Source organism: Ochlerotatus camptorhynchus, unplaced genomic scaffold (genome assembly GCF_037179485.1).
Source record: "Ochlerotatus camptorhynchus isolate MF236.1 unplaced genomic scaffold, CSIRO-AGI_Acam_v1.1 ptg000130l, whole genome shotgun sequence".
NCBI lineage: Eukaryota > Metazoa > Arthropoda > Insecta > Diptera > Culicidae > Ochlerotatus > Ochlerotatus camptorhynchus.
This window is the reverse complement of record NW_027040620.1, coordinates 4,005,543-4,029,505: the sequence shown is the minus strand read 5'-3', so window position 1 is coordinate 4,029,505 and position 23,963 is coordinate 4,005,543. Positions and strand designations below refer to the sequence as shown.

The following is a 23,963-nucleotide window of genomic DNA, read 5'->3' as shown; positions in this document are numbered from 1 at the left end:
CAAAGCTTGTACATAAGTCCGTCATGCCAAACATTGTCAAACGCCTTTCCAACGTATAGCAATATCATGGCTGTGGACTTGGATATAGCTTTGTTACTTCGGATGTTATTCATCACCCGTACTAGCTGGTGATTGGTGGATAAAGGAAGGGAGGAGAAAAGCAGCGATAATAAAAACGCTTACCAAATCGTTTTCTTCGTCAAAGATGAATGCCTGATAGGCTAATTAATTAATATGTTAAAACAAAGTAAAATCACAATTAACAGAAATAAACGCAATTTTACTACTACTTTTCTTCGTAATTTGCTTTCGAGTAACGGACGGATAAGCGTCGGACTTATGGGTCGTGGAACAGCACGCATCGCACCAATACGAAAACGACGATTAAAGCACCCACATCGACCGGAGAAAAGGCTTCCCGCAATAGGCAGCATGACTAGACCGCCTTCATCCGGTCGGCATCGACTTGCACTGGTGTGGCCACCATTTGAAAAACATCCGGCCCTATTCCTCACCGGTCCTTCATAAACGGAAAGAGTTAAGAACTAAATGATCAACATATTTGTTCCGTCCACTAGCGGTCCTACATCAAGCCTCCGTTTGTGCCCCTAGGCACAGACCCTTCTAATTGTTTTCCTCTTTGTGATATTCCAATCTTTTGAAGGGGGGTGGCAAAAGAAAAATTGAGATTTGTTCCGGCCTAATATGCAAAAAAAAATCAGTTATTCCTAAGCGTATGTAAACATAACGGTTATGCTATGCGATGTTATGTGATTAATATACAATTCATCAATCGCCCCTATTCGTACCTTCTTTAAACCACTTATCCTCCCGTAGTTGAAACATCATAAAATGTGCTATCCCATTCAACATTAGACAAAGGCAAGGCACTGCAAACGTAAAATTTCACCAATGTTCATTTCGCAAATCCAAAATTGGAAAAGCAATGGCAACAGCCAACCAGCCAGCCACGAATTCTTCGGTCTTTTGTCCAAGCCCTTTTTTCTCTGCCAATTGGTCGATTGCGAGAATTAAAAAAAAAAAAGTGAAAGAAAAGAGCGTTTAGTGTTCTGAAGCCTCTTTGTCAAGCATTTTGTCTGAATTGGCAGGCACCAAACCGATGGAGCCTGGCAGCCAAGTGGAATGGGAACTTGCTCAGTTCAATAGTTGTATTGTTTTAGGTTTATCGTTTGCAGTAGTGGTTTTCTATGTTGGAATCCTTTAGGAGAGTTATTGCTGAAAAGTCCTTCAAGTCCATAGAGTTTTTGTTCCTGTTATGTGGTAATCGGATCATTTCAGGTGGTTTCCCACTCCTACCACATCTATTATATTGGGCATATTTCGATACCTTTTGCTCGTGAAACCACAGGAACGATATTAATTTTTGATGAAAGAGATTTGCCTGCATAAAATAGCTCAATTTTCCAAACCACAATATCCTCTCTGTCCTAAGCGAGTGGTTAGGGAAGTACAGCCCAAATCGCACCTGGGGACAGAATGCTTCTTTGCCTTTTTGTGAAGGGTTTCAAAAGCTATGAGGCATCAGATAGTTCGTCTTGCAATATAAAACATATTCAATCAACTGAATGAACTAGTTCAAACGCAGAGGGATTTTCTGCCCCTTGATGCTTATTACCCTGTCGTACCCTATTGAGTATGCATAAAGCGGTACGGTAAAAAGGAAAATATAAATATAAACATTAATTCGTAATGTATAGATTATAAAAGTTAGAGTAATCCACCAAGAGAAGCACGTGCAGACATATTATTCTGAGGATAGCTGACAAATGCCGAAACGTAAAGATATTAAATAAAATTATTAAACCCATACTCATCGATCAATATACATTCGATAACATTGATTGATATTGTAACCAACCAACGGTTCATAGAATTTTATTTTGCAGATCCATACATACCTTTTTTTATAGTCACTTTAACACTTTTGGGTTATTCGTGACTTGTCCGGGGTGAGATTTGAACTCGTGACTTTGGCGTGAGAGGCATGGATGTTAACCACTACGCCGGGGTCGCCCCCCCATACATACCTATAATTTTATCAAAAGAAACCTCTATTCCCGTTAAACTATGGATCACAAACGTACATAAAATGATACGCAAATCTCGATTACTTTTGAGCAAATCCACGCCAAATCGAATCGGGAAAACTCGGACCGCTTCGATTTGCATAAAACATAATGCAGCTAGTACGATTACTGGACTTGGTTTATCTTGTTGGTTAGGCACATGACTATTTTTTTGTGAAGGGGCGTCCTGGGGGATGTAAGGTAGTTCATATTGGCATATTGAATAACTAAATAGAAACCTAGTGAATCTTGAGTAGTAAACCGATAATTATTGAAAAATTATGAGTGTTACATTTTCTCCAGGATTTTTTTTCTTTAACTTTTCATATTAGTTTTTTTATAGATGTTACACATTAGTTCTAATAAAAACGAACTTCAGCGGCAAATTTTACGAAAATGCGGTAAAACTTGATGTACACTCACATCGCAACAGCATCAATGATAATTAATTTACTGACACATAGAAATGAGCGAGGAAAAAAGCAAAAATGGCTAACGCACCGTTACACCTTAAGGTGAAAGTTAATGCTTTTCCGTTGATACTGACTCCACACCCAATTCAAAATGCACCAACATCCAACAAGCAAAACAAATTATAAAAATGGGAAGTATTGAAATTTTGACGATATTCCCAAATACAATATTATTGTATAATTATAATAATTCTACTACTGAAACGACAACTTCAATTCCAATATTCCAATAAGTCGTGCTGAAATTCAGGAAAGTCCTTTCGAATTTCAGAGAAGGCCTGCCGAAGTTCAAGATAGTCCTGCTGAAGTTCAGGGAAGTCCTGCCGAAGTTCAACGAAGTCCTGTCGAAGGTCAGGGAAGTCCTGCCGTAGTTCAGGGAAAACCTGCCGAATTTCAAGGAAGGCCTGCCATTTCAATTCTTGGAAATCAGGAAAGTCCTGATGAAGTTCAGGGAACTCCTGCCGAAGGTCGGGGAACTCCTGCTGACCTTCAGGGAGGTCCTGCCTAAGTTCAGGGAAGTCTTGCCACTTCAATTCTTGGATGTTGGTTTATTTTCTAATTAGTGGATTCAATATGGCGAATGATTTTCAAAATGGTGGATTTAAAATGAAAAAATGATAAAATGTTCGATCCTTTTAAATATATACTGTTATTTGCTTCTAATAACTCCACTATGGAAAATAGATATTTCAAATCCAAAATATTGCATAATTTTCAAATGTTAGGATTAATAATGATGGGTCTTCGATAAAATAGTCTATCTTCCAATATTAAAGAATAGTTATAATTATAATAAATTTAAAAAAATTCCAATATTGAAATAACAATTTCAATTTCAAGATAGAGGAAGAATTTTAAAATAGTGGATTCAAAATGCGGGTAATTAAAATAACGGTGGATCCAAGAAGGCGGATGAATTTCAATATAGTGGTTTCAAGATGTCGGGTCTTCTATGAAAAATTCGATCATCCTAATGCCGCGGATACACTTGTTTGACAAACTATTAACAATATCATTATTTGTATAATAAATTATGAGCACATCCATACACGAAACGAAAATCAATTATTTAATTCATGTGTTTCACTTATACATTTTTGCCAAAGCATCAGCCTTATACATTCCATAAAACAAACCACATAGGTCCTATTAGAATGCATAAAAGGTATGTGTGACCGCTCATACATTTCATTTGACACATGATCTTTATTAACTTTTTGCAAGGCTTATTAGTTGACTTATATATTTTATGAATAATCAGCAATGGAAATTTGCCAAAAGGTATAAGGAGATTTCTATCCGTGTAGTCACACGTGTATAGTTGTTGTGTAGGGCTTATAATTATTATACAAATAACGCGCTTGCTCATAGTTTGTCATCAAGTGTATCCGCTGCATAAGTGTAATATTGCTGTATAGTTTTAGTAATTCCTCTATTGAAATGACAATTTGAAGATGTCGGTTTATTTTCTCATTGGATGGCAGATTATTTTAAAAATGTTAGATCTTTGATAAAATGTCCAATCTTTACTACACTGTTGTGAAGTTTTGAAAATTGTACCATTGAAATAGAAAATTAAAATTTCAAAATGGTGAATGATTTTGAAAATGGTGGATTAATGTGTGCCAAAAAAAATTCGAAGTGTGTTGTTTAACTTCCTGTTGAATGTACTAACCTACAATAATTTCATCTTTGAAGAACTTTGATGGATTATTTCTAATTAAAATCAAGAATAATTGCACTTACAGTCTACACTTTGCTATCACCACGAGAATGATTCATGTGTAGTGACATTTTTTTTTATTATTACTTTATTTGTACAGGCTTAATCGAATAAACTTTACAGAGCCGAGTTATCCTTTGCGTTATACATTATTACTGTCTTAAATTTAAAATTAAAGGAACTGGACCGAGTACTCGCGGTTGTCTCGAGGTTAGTGGAGATTTACAATTTTTTGGATGGGAAAAGGGAAGAAGGAGGTTTGAAATGCGGTTCACGATACAACTATTTAATTAATCCTAAAGCATGAAATTATTTCTATTCATCTTGAAAACAAACATTGAAAAAAAAAACCACACGTACAAAATACAAACTAAACACAAGGTTAATCAAACTTACAATCTAAGGTTAATATCCTTAAAGTAAACATATATGAGTTTCATAAACTCCAGATCGCGTCTAGCCAAAATATCCCGAACTGGAACATTAGGTTGTCTAAGAGATGAACTAGCCTCAGGCTAAAAATCTCTAAAATAAAGATTAAAAAAAAAAAAAAAAAATTAGGTTGTCTACCTCGAGCCCGAAGGGAATCATAAAAATGTGATCTGACTTCACGATACTCCGCACAAGACCAAAGGATGTGATCAGCGTCCTGGTAACCTTGTCCACATTCACAGAGATTGCTGTCTCCCAACCCCACACGGAACAAGTGAGCGTTTAGACAATAGTGATTGGACATGAGACGAGACATCACGCGTATGAAGTCTCGACCCAAGTCCAACCCTTTGAACCATGCAAACTTCGACACCTTAGGGATAATTGAATGTAGCCATCGTCCCAAGCTCCCTTCACTCCATTGATGTTGCCAGCTAACGAGCGACTGCTGACGATAAATAGAGAAAAATTCACTATAGGCGATTTGTCGATTATAAATGTCGCCTTCCATAGCGCCCACCTTCGCAAGTGAATCCACCTTCTCATTGCCCAAAATTGAGCAATGCGAAGGGACCCACGCGAAGGTGATGATGAAAGAGCGCACGGATGAAGCACTAAGCAGTTCTCGTATTTTCAAGAGAAAATACGAGAAGTGCTTTACCGGCCTAATGGAACGGATAGCCTCGACAGAACTGAGACTATCCGTAAAAATGTATAGTGACATTGCCCAGACCCATATTAGCAAGCTCTATGATTGATTGCATAAAATCTAAAGAAATAGATAGCTTCATAATTGTTTCAGCAAAGTTGAAGTGGTGGGTATCAACTATATTAGGAAAATATGTTCCACCATATAAGCACCAGCCTACAGCCAAACTCAAAGATTTAGATCTCCAAAACCTTATGAAGCTATTATGTTACTGAACACATACTTTAATCTGGACAGCTCCGATATCTTTAGCTACGGATCATCCACCGTCATGTTAATTAAGCCCAACTTGGCAATTCCAGATAAATTTTCATGGTTGCAACATGTTTTAAACACTCCAAATTGTCCTGGACTTTAGACTTTTTGATCTACTGGATCAACCACGGCCTGCGCGATATCCTCAGAGACGACATCACCCAAACATGTTTATTGAGTTTTTGCGCATCACTTATAATATATATTATTATATATATAATATATATTATTATATATATAATACATATATTATATATTATATATAATTTATATATAATATATATATATATATATAATGTAAATAAGACGCTCTAGTTGCTCCAAATGATCCTGGAGTTCAGATCAAATAATCTACCAGATCAACAATGACTGATACAAGGCCCTTAGTAACGAAAAAACTCCAAACAGGTTCATAGAGATTATGCACATCATTTACGTTTCAATACTATGTGTATACGATGATCTAGGTTCTCCACATTGTCCAGGAGTTCAGACTATTTGATATACTGCATCAACAAAGGCCTGTGTGATGTACTCACCTACCTAAACATGTTCATAGAATTTATGTGCATTATTTATAATCCATTTTGAGAAATTCACTTTGAGAATCGTTCGAGGACGGTTGTGTGTTTGCTCCGTTGTGGGCTTTTATCTATTTTTTTTGACGTAGGACTACGTCTTTGATTTCTATATGGGGGTACACTTTGTGAAAACCGAAAATGGAACATGTAACAAATTAAGAAAGATTTTGAACGTTAATAACTCAGCTGCCCCTGGTTCAATTTCGATAATTTTATCTCCAATTGATCAGAAATATGGCTACGCATCGATAACAATGCTTCCGAATGTTGATTTTTAACAAAAAACTATTGAAAAACTGGTAAATGTCCAGCATTGTCCAAAAGCGTCGAATTAACTAACAAATCCACCAATTACCTACATGCATATGCTGCTTCCCCAGCACAGTCGTCAGAGAGCAGTAAGTAGATGAAACAAGTCAAAGTGGCATTCGCCTGCGATCCTCAGGCGCGTGCGAATAGGGAGGATGGAACGCAAATTCTTCGAGATAACCACCATCCGTCGTCTGGCTCGCCGTGGCGGTGTCTGACATATCTCCGGTCTGATTTATGAGGTGTACTGAAGGTGTTCCTAAAAAATGAGATCCGTGATGCTGTCACCTACACTAAACACGCCAAGCGTAAGCGGCCATGGATGTCATCTACGTTTTGAAGTGAATGAGACGCACTCTGTTTGGTTTCGGAGGTTAAATCATCACCAACTTTGGCAACAAAACGGCTCTTTTTAGGGTCACCAAGCTTATAACAGTAAAGAGTATGAATAGAATTCATCTGCCTGTTTGTCCATATTCAGAACCAACGATCACACAAAATGCTCATGTAATCAAAGCAGGGATACAAATTATTTTGATCAACCTTGATCAACTTTGAATCGCCACGGCCGGATATTTTCGATGGAAGAAGCAACAATCTAGCATCTAATTCGACGAAGACGGCAGGAAACATTTGTGAAGCCCAGTTATTTACGAAAGAGAGTGTCGATGAAGAGAATCTATCAATGTAGATAGGACCTGTTGAAAAGTGACGCGAGATTTGTTTTCCGTACTGAGCACCAATGCTACCGACGCCAGGGAGGCAGCTCCCACACCTGGACCCTACCAATCGACCCATCAACTCAACCGGAGACCAAGGCTTTACTTCCCGAAGGAAGGCGTGATCAAAGATGTTATGCCTTAGAACATGCCGGAGGCGCCGACTGAGATTGGACCCAGGCCTGCTGGGGTGAGAGGTAATCACGCTAACCACCGGCGCCGATATCTTTCAAGGTGATATCACGGCAAATGATATCGACCCAAATTTGAGTTTAGTTATCTCAGAAATAAGAAATAAAGTGCAGGAACTCAGCGATGAGTAAATTTACCTCATGTTTTCCCAGGATTTTCCAGGATTTTCCAGGGAATAATTCCCGAATTTGAGAAAAGTAAAGATTGGATTCACTCAGTCTATTGGTACTACTCCGAGACTGAATAAAATTTTCGTCAATTTTTTCATTTTCTGGCAAATTTTTTAGGTTTTCCACAGGAAACCATGAGACAAATTTACTCATCGCTGAGTACCTGTACTTTTGGCGATTATGAGTGAACTAAACTCAAATTAAGGTCGTTCTCATTCGCCGTGTACGCAAAAGGAAAAGAGCCAGTGTCGCTACTTGATAGCAACCCGAGCAAAGTTAGAGATCAAATTGAAATCAGAATTTGCTGTTATGATGTAACTTATTTTGAATACTCCATTTGATCTCATTTTGGTTGACTTAACGGTTAACACAGCAAAAATGAGAGCAAAATTTTACACTGTTGAATCAAACGGAAAACTAATTCTGCTATCAATGAAATCAATTTGATTACTGATTTTGCATTCATTATGTTTGACTGAATACGGGCCTGTTGTAAATGGTTAGCATCCATGCTTGTCACGCTGAAAGATTTGAGCTCAAATGTCAGCTCGGCTAGTCACGAATGACCTAAAATGTGTTAAACAAAACAAATAAACAATAATCGTTAGTTCAACGACAGATGAACTAAAATCAAATTTTAAACAAGAAATTAACAGCACAACTTCAAGTTAAGTTGCTTTGATTTAAAAAGTCTTGACTGCATAATGAAAGCACAGTATGATGTCAGACTTATGTTGCGACAATTGAAATCAAAATGAGTTTTCATTATGATAGGAACTGCAAACTTTAATATGGATTTGCTTTCATTTTGTTAGCCGACTTTCCTCGGGAAACTACTCATAATGGGAGGAGTCTTTGTAGCTTTTATACCACTTGGTTGCATATCATTCTGCTTTAACCTGAAAAGATATAAAAGAGCGCTGCTGTATGGCATTAGCTCATTTTCGCTTCGGACGGCGTGGTGAGCAGCAATAGCAGCAGTAGGAAGGTGGTGGCTAGTCCACTCCTTCACACACAACAAGCAACAATTGACTGGTCGTGGCAAAGGGGGAAAAGGTCTGGTAAAAGAGGCGCCAAAAAAAAATGATCGGCAAATCCATGTTTTTTTTTTTTGAGTTGACGTTATAGACGAGGGGAGGGGTATTTTGCATATCCAAGTCTCAATCCTCATTATGTGACAGATGATCACGCCGTAATCCACCTTTAGCCGCTGACATGAAATCGTTCTGCTTGAACCTGAAAAGATATAAAACAGCGCTGCTGTTGTGCCACTGCTCATTGCCACTTCGGACGGCGTGGCACTTGGTCCTGCTTGCTGCAGGAGCTAGTGCCACGCCGTCCGAAGCGGTAATGAGCAGAGGCAGGAAAGCAGCGCTGTTTTATATCTTTTCAGGTTCAAGCAGAATGATGTGCAACCAAGTGGTATTCGTATATGATGACAGGGTTTGGGAAAAAACGTTTAGTTTATGAAAACAGTGATAAAATTATCATTTGCGCATTTTTCAAAAGTTTTTGATTAAAAATTGGAAAAGTATTTATTTCAGCAGATTTTTTAAGTGATATCCTATCGATTGGCGTATTTGGATTTTAAATTCATCTATAAATGACAATGTTACAAGCGTTCAAAACCTAACACTATTTCACCACACATATTTTTTGATTTGCACCCCAGTATAGTCGAAAAAGACGTAGTTCTACGTCAAAATAAGTGTTAAGGGTTGTGACAGAAGCACGACCGCGTTGATGACGTAGGAATACGAGGCTCGATTCAATAATGATTAAAAATGATTTATAAATTTAACTAAAAATTCATCAAACTTCGATTCTTAATTCAATGTTATGAAATAAGGTGACACCCAAAATCTTAAATTGAAGATTCCATTTTCATAATTCAGAAATACATTTCCATCACATTCATTTGAAAAAAAGTACCTTACATGTACGTTCAACTTTCAATAACTGAAAAAATATAATTTTTAAGACACCAGAGCGACAATTGGTTTATTAAAATGCATTTTACATAACAAATTGGTTTAAAATATTTGAAAGTAAATCAGACAATATGTAAAATTTAGATTATGCAAAATTATCACAGATAAACTGAATATCATTTGAACACTATATGTGTAAATCGAAAGTCAATTTGATTGTTTCACAGTAACATAGTTCAAACTCACAGCAGATCTCATCCATCCCGTTTACACAAATTTGCGAACATTATGGTACCACTTTCATAACTTTTATTATTGTCCTCCAAAATTGCATATCGTCAGATACTAACAAGCATATGTTACTTTTGTGTAATCGCCAGTTTACATGTAACGATGGCAGTCACACAACGACAAATCAAATGAAAGTTGAAGACAACCGCAAAGTTTCAGTTGGGACTTTATAACTATGAAAATGATCTAAAATTTGAATTAAAGAATCATTATATCAAAGGCACACTAACATTCCTGGTTACATAATTCTGAAATAAACTATGCACCATCCAATGAGTATTGTCCATCTGAACTATTTTACCAAAGTCCGCAAGTCACTTGGTTCACTATTCTTATAAATCTGAATAATTTTGCCAAAAACAGCAAGCATCTATCTACATAGTTCAGCTGTCAAGCCAAAGAAAGTAATCAAAAGTCAAATAGTAGACTCGTGCCGCCTGCTGTGTGAATTCTAAACTAAGCTGTTCACTATACAATAGGTATTGGTCATCTGAACAACTTTGTTGGACTTTACAACAACCTTTTATCTAGTCGAGGTGTCGACCTAAGCACGCTTTTTTCGACTTTGACTTTATTACGTCCCTACTGGGACTTTATGTCGGGCCTTAACTTGTGTTCTAGATGCACTTCCACTGTTGTTAATGGATAGCTTAGATGCATATGTAGATGCCAGTACCGTTTTTGCATTAGCATAATTGTGTGGCAAGTACAGGATTGAATCGAGTCGACTCAATTTCGTCAAAAGTTAGTTCGGGCCGAGGAAAACCTGGAAAAACTTCGCGAATATGAAAAAAAATCGAAGAAAAAAAAATTACTCAGGCTAGGAGTATAATAAAAGACTAAGTGAAAACTCCATCGATATTCCTCATATTCGAGAAGTTTTTCCAGGAAATGCCCACAAAATTCAACTCAGTTTTGATTAAGTCCACTTTGGATTTTAAGTTAGTCTGTAGTGTAGTGTAGCAATCAAGCACGTGATTGGTTGATTGCAGCCAAAAAGTTTGATCAATTTTCAATAGTTTTCAATTGATAAACTACCATAATCTTTATACCAAACGAGTCTTACATCAAATCTGAATCAAATGGTGTAGTAAAAATGGACACAGTTATTTTATTTGCACTCCAGTATTTTCCACTAAGACGTAATCCTACGCCAAAAATTAATAATCAAAGAGAAGTGGCCGAACATTTTTTTGAAATACATAAAATCTCAATAAAAGCTGGAACAATAGTTTAGAAAATAATGTTTATTTTCAGACATACTTCAAGTGCTCCCACCAAAACCTTACAAAATGAAAAGGCACATGCTTATATAGGAGAAAGAAGCTTGTCACCTGAAGGTGGATTCATTTGGGCCATTCTCGGGTCAGCAAAAATACGTGTGTCTTCAACTCAAATGGCATACCTTCACATGTACTGCTGATCAATTAATGGACAGAAGCAATGTTTTGTATCTACCTTTTCGTTTCTGGAAATAGCTTTCGAAATGCTAACGTTTACCGTTGCTCAATAAGGCTCAATAGCGTTTAAGGATATTGGGTAAAGATAGAGTGGAATCTACGAAACGGTGCACGGGTAAGATTCTAGCTAAACATAATTATTTAAACCGCAATGAACCACTCCTTAGCTCCGAACTTTATAACGCAGCCAAGCCACAACCAATAGTAGTTTTACGAGAACTATTTCAATAAAATTTTATGGTTTCCATCCTTGATCCCTGGAGTGAACGTTGCATCAAAACATCATATTGCTCATATATGAAGGTGTAACTGCTGAATAAGAAACCGAAGAGCTTCTTGGGCCATAACATACGCCCGAGCTATACGAAACCGCCAACAATGAAAGGGTAACTTGGAATTTTCTCGTTCGCCAGTAATTCACCTACTTCCCACTCCAACTACCGAACTACCGACAAATTTCTGGAATCCATTTTACACGTGGAACCCTCTTCCTGAAAATTGACAAGCAGGTGAAAGATGATGATGATGATGATGATGGCGAAGTTTGATATTCCTCTGGGGGTGATGACAGCCACATGCCATAATTTGATGGTCACCGAAAAGTGCATCGTTTCGAACCGATATGCGATAGCGTCGTTTCAGCTCGTACCCTGACTGGTAGAGGTAGACGCTTGTCTTACTTTGTTGCATCTCCGTGAATGGAATTGAGCCATCGATGGATTAGAAGTATACCACTCCAAGAAATGAGATGCAAGCAAAACGTTACATTAAGCAGCACGGCAATGAAGTTAAGAACTGTCAGTTACCCATGTTATATAGTTGAGTACCTACATTTCATTTAGAATTACGAATGAAGCTGACGGCGGAATCATTTGATCTATATGAAGATTTCAGTTGAGACTGGTGCTCGATTCTGATCGGAAGGAAATCATGGCGGAATCCTTCCAAGATGGCCATTCTATGTAATTGGCTTCGTTGCTGTCATAGCATTATTCTGATAAACACGCAGAAATAATACAAACAAAAGAGTTAAATTACATAACTCTAGATAGTCGACGATGACAGGAGCACATACCCTTTGTAAATCGTTAACTTCACCCAGAAGTAATACAAACAAAATAGTTAAAGATTTTTATAGAAAATTGGGTTTCAAAAAAATATTCAATAATGCTATGCCAATACATTTTGGAAAACTCTAGCATGAATTTAAAAAAAAGGAAGAAAATCTTTAGAGTTTTAGAATCGTAAAATTTATCTTGGAAATTGTTAAAAGAACTCATAAGAAATGTTGTAAATTGATAGTTTTTAGGAAATTCTTGAAAAATAGATTGTGGACATCGGCTTAAGAGCATGGCACAAGTTCGATGGACAAGTTTGAAATAGTTGAAACTAGAAAATATATACTTTGACTATATGTTTTAGTATTACTTCTACGTGAAGTCAACTATTTACATAGTTGAAGATGCTAATTTCAAATAACAGACTGAATGAACAATAGTTGCAATTTCCAAACCTACGACTGGATGCCTTCCTTCAAATAACAACTGAAGTGCGGTAAAAAATCGGTAGAACTGTTTCAAACACACAGTTGGTACTTGAGCGGGTCGGTTTTTTATCTCTTTTTGCCAGTGGTGGCGAGGGGGGACACCCCTCACCATCCCTCTCCAAAGGGGGAGTTTGGTAAAGAGAGATGAAAAAACCGATTTGTACCTTCCTTAAAAGTTGTTCTAGTTCGCTATTCTAATATCTATATGCAATCTTCACACTGCTGTACTCTAACGGAACTATCAACTCTATGCTTTCTTCTATTCCATCTATTGTATAAAAATTACCACTACATGCAGTCTGTTATTTGAAATTAGCATCTTCAACTATAGAAAATATATGTTTGAAAAGAATGAATGGCAATCATAACCCGGTGATCATAATGATGAGCACGGTAAAGAGTTTAGGAAAACGAAAAAAACACATTAATAAGTCTTAGGATTATAAAATATTGTTTCATAACTTAAACATCAATCAAATATTATCAAACGTTATACAATTTTAGAAAGTGCACGAAATTTCCTCCATGCTCCATAAAAAAACACAAATTTTCTCACATTTTGTATACCTCCACAAGCATTGCTTAACTGGAGATCTTTCAACTACTTCTTGACCTTAAAAAACTATCTGATAAATATTAAATTTTCTGTTATTCTGTTTCTGATATTCAGAATTATACTTGCTCAATATCATCAGTTACCCAGACTTTGAAAAATATCTAGAGGAACTAATTGATATCTTAATGAAAATCAGTGAATATCAACAAGCGCTTTAAAACTTCAACGAATGTTTCTGTACTTCCACAAAGTTTCTCGAACTTAAACTTATAGCAGCACCGGTGATGTAGTGGTAAGCGTGCTTGCCTTTCACGCCAAACGACCTGGGTTCGATCCCAGTCAGCGCCGCCGGGATTTTCTAACGCACAAAATCTCTGATCACTCCGTAAAACCGTTGGTCCCCGGTACACGAGTTGATGGGTCAATATTTAGAATCCAGAGGTACGAGCTGCCTTCCTGGCGTCGGCAGCATTGGTACTCAGTACGGAAAACAAGATCGACGGAAACAAATCATGGAAAAAAAACCTTAAATTATTTCCATGAAGTCAAACAAAACTTCCTCAAATTTTCTCTAACTCATTGAACTTATACGAAGCTCTCTAAATCTACCAAGATCACTTCATATTTCCTATAACTCAGCCGCTGTTCCCTAAATTTCTTCGAAGCAGCATTGTTATATTTTTCTTAGCTCTCTTATTTGGACCAAGATTTCAAAATATCCATGAAAATTTCCAATCTTCCTGGAAGACCCTTAAACTTTTTACGAATTTTCCTGAACATATAAGCGACACAAAGTTTCCAAAGCTTCCGGGAAGTTCCAAAAGTAGTTGTAAAAAGTTTTATAAATTCCTACAATATTTCCTGAGCACTAAACCTCTGAGCTCCTACCAAGTTCATTGAAAATCTATAAAAAAAAAGTTGAACCTCTACGGCGTCCCCTAAACTATTCCATGTCCTATCTCTAAAGAGCTCCTTAAGTTAAAAGAAGAACCAGGAAATTTTGATAATTTTTTTTTTTTTTTTTTATATCTTTATTAAGGAGACTTTTAGCCGTTGGCTGGCTCGTCTCCGAAATTTTAATAATGTTTCCTTTAGTAAAACAAAGTTTCATTCACTTTATCGGAGTTCCTCAAACATGTGCAAGTTCCCACTTCTACGAAGTTTTCCAAAATTATTTCGAAGCTCTCCGAATTTATATTAGATTTTCTGTTTTGCTTCGATTTTTCTTGAAGTCAGTGAAGCTGGTAAATCACCTGGTAGAACGCTTCGGAATTTTTAGAAAAAAATGGGGCACACGCTTGATTCTGTGCGTGATACATAATTTATTGCTTTTGAGAACGAAACATTTAACATGGCGTGAATGTGGATCTTAATGAAAATCTAAGTGCTTTTTCGTAGCTTTTGGATTGCGGATTTGAAAGATCGTCGGTTGAAATGGCTTGCTTACTGAGCAGAAAAACGCGGTCCCAGGTCTTTTCATATTAAAGAGATTTATGGTCAAATCGCTTGAGTATCGTGTATTTTGCGAAAATTGTCGTCGTTGTCGTCGTCAGTACCGTGTTTGAATGGTTTCAACAACTCGAGTAACGGTATAATGTGAATCGTTTTTGATTAATGAGCAATACATCATGAATCTGCTCGCAGGCCCATCCAGTTTCAAGATTCGTCAATCGTTTTATTTGTTAATGTGACTACATGGTTATGATGATTTAAAAGGTATCACGTCATCACATTCCTACCCACAGTGATGGATCGCTCTTTGGTGGCTTATTGATTACTTAAAATCTCACTACACAAATGCAAAATTTCCGCACCTTAGAGCCACCCTGTGTGTTTACACTCAAGGTGCACTCGAGAGCACTCTCAAGTGCACCTTCAGTGAAAACATAGAGTGCGGAAGGGAAATTTGTATTTTGATAGGGAGATTTATAGCACTAAACTATCTATTTTAAAATGGGTTGACTGAAAATTCAAAAAAGATTTAACGCAAGCGTTCTACATTAAAAAGTAATGACAACATCCCAAGAGAGCGATCCATCCCTGCATACGCATTCCTTTCTTGACCTGCTTTCGGGTGCGGCCGGCGGGTATTACCTAGTCTGAGATCACCAGATAAATTCTAGTCTCAAGATTGGTTCTCTGTGTAATTACCAGAGTTGAGAAATGTTGAACTAGTATTTTGAAAATCACTATAAGATACACATTAGTGCAAAAATGTTTACTGAAATTCATTCCTTTATAGACGAGTGCACGGGTGAACTTTTGTTCATATACTGAAAAAAAAAATGACACAACAGCGGGGCCCTATTTACTAAAACTTAAAATATGAATTATACTCGTGTAACATTTGAAACGGGTTTATCAACTTTTAACTGTCAAAACTTGTTAAGCTCTTTTCGCGCGAACCGAATACGTCCACGCAAACTAACATCACCATCGGGAAATTGTCCCCTTCCCGGTAGTGCTGTTGGTTTGCGTGGGCGTTCTTCGGTTCTCGTGGAAAGGACCTAGCAAGTTGTTTACAAAAGTTGATAGGCTCGTTTCAAATGTGACGCGAGCATTATTCATGTGTTCATTTTTAGTATATACAGACTTTTGTACGCGATAAAGGTGGACGCTATCTATTTTGAACCCTTGTAACTTTAATTATAATAACGATTTTTCTAATCTCATTACAAATTACAAAGTTACAAATATTAACTAGTTTTTGGATTAATTTTAGCTTAGCGAAATACTTCATTTTATATTTTTTGGATACAATTAAAAAGGGTGACCACTTTTTTCGTGTACAGAAGTCTGTATATATGGCATCGTTAATTCTTTTTCAGTAGATGAACAAACGTTCACCCGTGCACTCGTCTATTGACGCAGGTCACTATGATTTTACGTTTCAGAGAATTTCTCGCTTTCGGTTTGTTTTGTTGTTATCTTTTTCATTAAACACGCGTGAACTCTTGTTAATCCACGATTGTCGGTTTTAGTTCCCTTCCTTATTTCTATTTTCTAAGAAGAATATTAATTTCATCTAGGATTCAGGAAGATAAATATAGAAAAAAAAATCACATTCATTTGGGCACAGTTATTTTTTTTTTAAATAGCAGTAATTTGAAGCATGCGCAGCACAGCGAAGAAACTGGTATGTTTTGGTTATAATTTTCTATTTGTCTCCTTGTTCTCGTACGTCAACACCACTGCACTACTTGCTATGCCCCACAGGTATGATCGGTATGATCTAGTGAATTTTTCGTCACTTTCGTATTCCCGCTGTTTTTGGTTGATGGTGTGTGACGTCAGCTCTGTAAAGCAGCGGGAGAGTAATAGACACGACAAATTCACAAGGCCTCCAACCTGATTACATCTTATTGAGTACGGTTAAACGACGAGGATGACAGTGCGTACTTCGCACTTTTATTTGGAAATAAAAAATAATACTACCAAGAAAGCTTGACTTGTTTTTCAAACTAAATTGTTTGTTGCTATGGTTGGAACATTAATTGCGTAAATATTAATTGAATTTAATGAATGTTTCCTTGTGACATGACAAGATGAACGTGAACTATTTCCTGGTTCATGCTCATTGAATCCAAATACGAAAGGGTGTGGAAAGATTGCGTGAAATCTCGCGCCCCTTTTCAAAAAGACCAATGAAACATATCCATAATTTTGAGAAAATTGAAGTTCGACAAATTATTATTTTAACTGTTTAGAAACAATATATTTTGCAACACTATTTTTAATGTAGTCAGTGAATAATAACGTTGAAATTTAAGTAGAAACGGGAAAATCACAATTTTACTATGAATTGCATGCTACAACACAGATTTTTTTTTTAAACTTTATTAGAGAGATTTTTAGCCGTTGGCTAGTTCATCTCTAAAACAATACAGAAAAAAGGTAGCTACTCTACTCTGAAATCTGTGAAAGGAAATCTAGCATCATGTAGAACAAAACGTCCAATGTAACACCCATTGAGTATGTCATTGAGAAAAATCGTCCAATGTAACGTGTCCAAAGTACAACTTGACTAGTCCAAACATCCTGTGTGTGCGTTTTTTTTTTCTGTACGGTACAGAAAAAACATACAGGATGTTTTGACTAGTCAAGTTTTACATTGGTCACGTTACATTGGACGATTTTTCTCAATGACATACTCAATGAGTGTTACATTGGACGTTTTGTTCTACATGATGCTAGATTCCCTTTCACAGATTTCAGAGTAGAGTACCTAACATTAGATTGCCCTCGCTTTTAGAAAATGAGCACCAATCATGTTAGGCAGTCCGAATTGCCGACATAACAATCATGTACCCATCATTTCAAACTGTACATTGGACAATTTTATACCTATGATTTTCTTAAATAAATGAAAGTAAATTTGGATGGATGTTTTTGTTCACATCTAATGATAGAAGAGCAATAGTTTGTATCACTTAACTCGATTTGTTTACATTTGTTACTTAGGACCATTTGAAAAGTGACGCAATGTATATAAAATGCATAGAATGTGGAAGCAGAAATCATTAGCGCCATTGTCTTTCATTAATTGGAAATCGTAGGAAGATGCATAATGAATTCCGTGATGAATCAGTTCTCGCTGCGTCAGCAAAATGAATTTGATTTTTTGCAACTCTGGTAATTACAGCTGATCTGGCAACAACAGAGTAGCAACCGTAAGCGGTCAATCATGCTTATACTCATGAAGTCACTGAAATTTCCTCCATACTAGCGTTAGCGTTAGCGTTGTTATGATATACTTCGTAGATTGGATACTAGCGACACTCACGTCTCTTCTGAAATTCTCAGTTAGACTACTTTCAGGAATAATGCTGGGGAGTAAACATTGGTTCCAATCTAAACAAGAGTAACAGAAGCATGACTGCCGCTATTCCCGGCCACGCCCATCTTTACCATAACTAGGGATAGAGAAGGAAATGTTGATGTAGTACTTACTTAACGAGAGGCCACCGACTTAGCGACACCCTCATAAGTGCTACGGAGTTGGAGGGTTGGGTAGGGTATTCGGTTAGGATTCACCTCAAGTTGGCGATGCAACCAAAAGTATGTGTTGTTTATTTGTTGTTTATTTAATCTCTCGATAGCCGGCTATCGAAAGAACATATTCATTTTGTTTAGTGATCATGAATTTTAAGAGTCATGACGGAGAGCTTGGGATTAAACCCATGATTTTCTGCTCAGTAAGCAAAAACGATCCCTCCAGGGTCATCGAGCATCTCAGAACCATAACGCTTCTCGACAATACAGGACTACGTTTTCGCTTGATATGCAAATAGTTTCCGAGGCTAATGTTTAATATCAAATATACAAATGATGGTGGCGATTTATTGTGCTGTGGAAGAGCTTGGAGTTAAGTCCATGATTTTCTGCTCAGTAAGCAAAATCGATCCCTCCAGGGTCATCAAGCATCTCATAATCCACAGCGCTTCGCGTCAAAGTACGAATATATGGATGAACTATCTATTATTGAATAACTATTATTTACGATAATTACACGAAAGAAATAAAACATAAACTACAAACAAAACGTGACAACTAAAATCTCAAAAAGATATTCTCACAAATATATTTCACGCAACTAGGAATCTCAAAACAATTAGACGCTATAATGATACTCTGCACTTGTTAGACACAAGAAGAGGCCAAAAAGCAAGCGTCCGACACACAAAACCCGCCAGATCCACTTGCAGTCACAATCAACGATTCTACGAATCGCGAGCGCTCACGAATCATAAAACCGCTGACTGCGACACTCTGAAAGCGAAAATGACAGGCTCCATTACAACATCTAACGAATTCAAAACCCCGAAAATCACTCATGTATAGCTAGTGAGTGGAAGCAACCTTGTATGCAACCATTCGTCATGATACACTTTTTCTGTCTATCTTTCTATTAGGCCTGTGGACATGCGTTAGCTTCGAAACTTCTAACCAAATTGGGAAATTTTCAAATCAGAAAAAAAAACTTGAAAAAAAAACTTTTAAAGGTAATTAAAAGTAAAATAAATATTGATTATTTTACGCAAAAACGAGCAAGTAATATTAAATCTCTTGTATCGTATGCTAATGCTAATTGACTGTAACAAAAATAATATGCTTAAATAAAATAAAATATTAATAAAATTATATGCAAAATTAACTAGAAGATCATTACTTTATTGGTGAGAAGTTTCTAATAAGCCCTCCCAGTTCCTCTGTATACAGAACAAATCTGATACTATAATCAGAATTGCTCAGTCTGCATGAAGCAGCCGATTTCATCAAGGAAGTTCTATTAACAACCAAGAATTAATCGTTTGAGGCATGCTGAAGCATTAAGAAGGTGATATGTGTCACTATAGGAAATCATCATCGTTGCAAATATAAAGAAATTAAACATAACCCTTTGCTTCAGTACCGTCAACCTCCATGTCCATGGGGAGGGTAAGTCACTGAAATTTCCTCCATACTCCACAAAAACACAGATTACACACATTTTGTATGCCTCCACAAGCATTGGCATTGCCCACTGTTTCTTGACTTAAACTTATAGCGGCGCCAGTGATGTAGTTTTAAGCGTGCTTGGCCAATGCTCATACTCATACTCATAAAGTCACTGAAATTTTAAGAAGGTCAATAAAGGTCAGAAAAATTGCTGAACTTCAATGAACTTTTATAATTTTTTATAAAATTCTACAAAGTATGATGTAGTTTTATAAAGCTTGCTAGCTCCTATATAATTTGTAACAATCACCGACATCTACGCAGTCCCTGAAGTTTTAAGAAGTTTTCTAAAATTCTATTAAGTTTTGGAAGGGTATGAAGTTCCATGATATTCTAAAACATTTCGTACATTTTTGTTAGTAGTTCCCTACTTTTTTGGGAGTTTCCTACAATCAAATGACGTTCTCTTAAGTATTACCTTTTACGAAATACCATTGACCGGTAAGAAGTTCCTTGTAAGACTCAATTTTATAATAAAATAGAGCAAATTTTGAAAGTAGATGTGTGACATATGAGGACATTTAGTACCGATCGTTTAGGTCTTGTTAGCTAGGGCTATGGCCCCCTCCAGCCCAACATCCTTTTTACGCCCAAGTCCTCGTGATTTTCAGAAACTGGGGGAGGAGGTGGTGGCAAAAGTTAAAATTATGTTTTGTTCCGGCCTTATAAGCTCTGCTTTTTTGTCAATCTGTACCAGCTGATTTGTGGACTTTTTGGAAGCAACTACTAACTATCCTCGTAAATCAACAAAAATGCTGAAAAGTCATCATGTTTTCTAGATCCTCCGATTCTAAAAACCAATTTTCTTATCACTGATTCCCTTACAATTGGAAATGAGATTCCACAAAATCCAATTATTTCAGTTTTCTTTGACTATATCAGCATTAATTGTGAGTCAATCTTGTATCAAATGAGCTCGGAAAAGTACACGATCTATAAATTAAGTAATAATTTACAGACACTGTTGTCCCGTCCACTTCCTACAAGAAATGGCTTTTTTTTATCATACCTGTTTATATCTCTTCGTACCTCCTAGGGGTGATTCAAATATGACGTCCACTCTTGAAGGGGGAGGGGGTCCTAGAATTTGTGATAGTACGTGTAATAAGTATGGGAAAATGCTTGACACAAGGGGGGGAGGGTGTACGTCATATTTGAGTCACCCCCTACGCCTGAGTGGAAAGTCACACAGTCAACGATGATAACATAAATGATGACGGCTACCACCACAAGCGGCATTCCATGGACGGTAGAAAATAAGCAAGAAAAAACTGTTGTTGAAAAAGAATTCGCAAATTTAGTTCTACCTTAATTGTGTCACATTGGTGGTGGTGGTGGTGCTGCTGGTGGTGATGGAGAGACGATCAGTGCGTCCCAAAACTTGCATGGGAGGGACAGTTCTTCTCAAGAAACTTGAAATTTATCGTTTGGGAAAAGTTTTCAGGAAGCATAACTCTCCACTATCTCTCTGCACTGGAAAATATAAAATGCCGACCACAGTGGTGGCTGCGATTGAGTAGGATCAGGAAAAGTTTTTTGAAGACGGTTGACCAGTGTTGCCAAACGACTATGCTCCTTTGCACAGATTTAGCTGATCTAATTTGACGAAAAGTTTAATCTCAACTCAACGTAAGTTTCTTTTTTCAATTTCTTTCCACAGTATGCGCCGGAAATCCTGATGCAAAACGCCTCTACGATGACCTTCTTAGCAACTACAACAAACTAGTTCGGCCTGTTGTTAACGTTACAGACGCACTAACCGTGAAAATCAAACTAAAACTATCGCAGCTTATTGATGTGGTAAGTTCTACTTTTCGACAATTTCGTTTCATTATTTATCTTGATCTCAACTATGCATGCCTTACTTTCTTTACAATGCGACCTAATTTAATTACCATAAATATATGTAATTAAATCAATTCGCTTCAATAATTTCCCTCCACAGAATCTGAAAAATCAAATCATGACTACGAATCTATGGGTAGAGCAAACGTGGTACGACTACAAGCTCAAGTGGGAGCCGAAAGAGTACGGTGGAGTGGAAATGTTGCACGTTCCTTCGGATCACATTTGGCGGCCGGATATTGTGCTATACAATAACGCGGACGGTAACTTTGAGGTGACGCTGGCGACGAAAGCCACCCTCAATTACACCGGACGAGTCGATTGGCGGCCACCGGCCATTTACAAAAGTTCCTGCGAGATTGATGTGGAGTATTTTCCCTTCGACGAGCAAACGTGTGTGATGAAGTTTGGCAGCTGGACGTACGATGGGTTTCAGGTGAGTTCAGTTAACAATCATTTGCTTTTTACAATATAAATTGGGAGCAAATATACCGTCGGTTCAACCAATTATTTAACGTCCTGTTATATATTTATAAACCAATAGGAATGACACTGATGAACACTGCACATTGTAGTCGAAATACTTATCTGGCATAGATATCAAAATTAGTTAAGTGGAATTAAATGGAAGACAAGATTTTTTGCTGTTTTACAATAGCCACCATTTGCCATCCTACAATTTATTCAAATTCAAAAATGTGCCATCTTGGATCAAAAATTTACAATATATCCGAAGATACAAATAATAGCAGATGACAAAAATGTGTATTTTAACCAGATAAACAACTAATTAGAACATGACAAACACGTAAAAATTACATGGAAAAAGTAATAGTTAGATTCTTAGGTACCGTCCGTAAAAAACGCTCCAAAGCTTTATTGTGAAAGAGGATTAGTGTCTTCAGAAAAAAAAAAAGTTTGTGTTGTCATTTACTGCAATTTTGATCAACACACCAACCCTCTATCTCAAGTTTTCAAAAAACTTTGTTGTGAGTCTAACTTACAGAGTGGTAACGTCAAAAGATAGGGCTTTATTTGCCTAGAAACTTCTCCAAAGACACTACATACCTAAAATGAAAGGTTTTGGAGTAATTCCATGCGATTACGTTTTTTTCCGTTTGGACCACTATGCAGTGCGACTGACGATCTTTCAAACCAGGAGTCATAAAGCTACGAAAATCCACCAAGGACTTCATTCAATTCTACTTTTTCGCGATGTTCATTGTTTCGAAACTTGTAAAGCCTCTAAAGTATCTTTCTTGATTTTTTTCTGATTTGCTGAAACAAGGATTTGGTCACAATTTGAGATTATGCGAACAAAAATAAAAACTACTCGATCAATCGATACTTCATTTTTCTCAGTTATTATGTTTCGTCATGAATGAATGACGTATGCCTAAATTCTTCAAATCTACCCAACTGCACCAATTGAATAAAAGATCACGTGCACTTGAGGATATTACGCCGGCTTAATTCATATTGATTCTTCCTGCAGAACTAAAAGTTCAATGTGAAGATCTTGATTGCATCAAATCCCATTATACACCATGAAAGTCAGTGAAATCATTCAAAATGAAAGGCTGCCAAGGTTTCTACGATGCTCAATTCTTCGGTGCACACATCAATAATATTACTTTTTTGACCAATCCTAGGTAACCATGACAGTTAGGTGGCGGGCATTTTTTTGTTCATTGTCCGCTTTATGAAAGTAGACTTTGTGTGAAAGGTTATGGTGTAAACGAATTTTTTGGTTTCAATTTGATTTGAATGAGTTTAATTCAGAGTTGGTTGGAAATACTATCTAACATGAAGCTTTAGTGTGATAATTTATTAGCCAGAGAATGATCTTAGAAGAAGGTAGGTATATAGTTCCGTTTGAGTACGGTATTATGAAAATTGAATAGAAGTTGAAAATGAGCGAAGGGCCATTAATGCGACAGTACAAATTTTAATATTATTAATATAAAATAAAGGCAACAGTGGTTTATACACCAAAAATCTATAAGGTGCTGATAGAATGTCTTGTAAATGTGATTCATTCCATCATCCCAATTCCCGTGTGTTTTTTTGAAACGGTTTTGCCAGTATCAAAATAGTAATAACTGTACATATTTGTCCATAATTTAAATTGTCTTTTAAGTTAAGAACATTTGCTCCACCTCATTAATCTGGTTGGAAATAGTACC

At 36.8% G+C, this 23,963-nt stretch overlaps 1 protein-coding gene across 1 annotated transcript in view; it reads left to right on the top strand.

The window, feature by feature from the left end:
• LOC135700241 (acetylcholine receptor subunit alpha-like) overlaps positions 1 to 23,963 on the top strand; it is a 513,136-nt gene that overhangs the window by 391,011 nt on the left and 98,162 nt on the right. The window contains exons 3-4 of the mRNA XM_065220685.1: positions 21,593 to 21,732; positions 21,878 to 22,213. Coding sequence (XP_065076757.1) covers positions 21,593 to 21,732; positions 21,878 to 22,213 — 476 coding nt within the window. The remainder of the gene's footprint in view (positions 1 to 21,592; positions 21,733 to 21,877; positions 22,214 to 23,963) is intronic.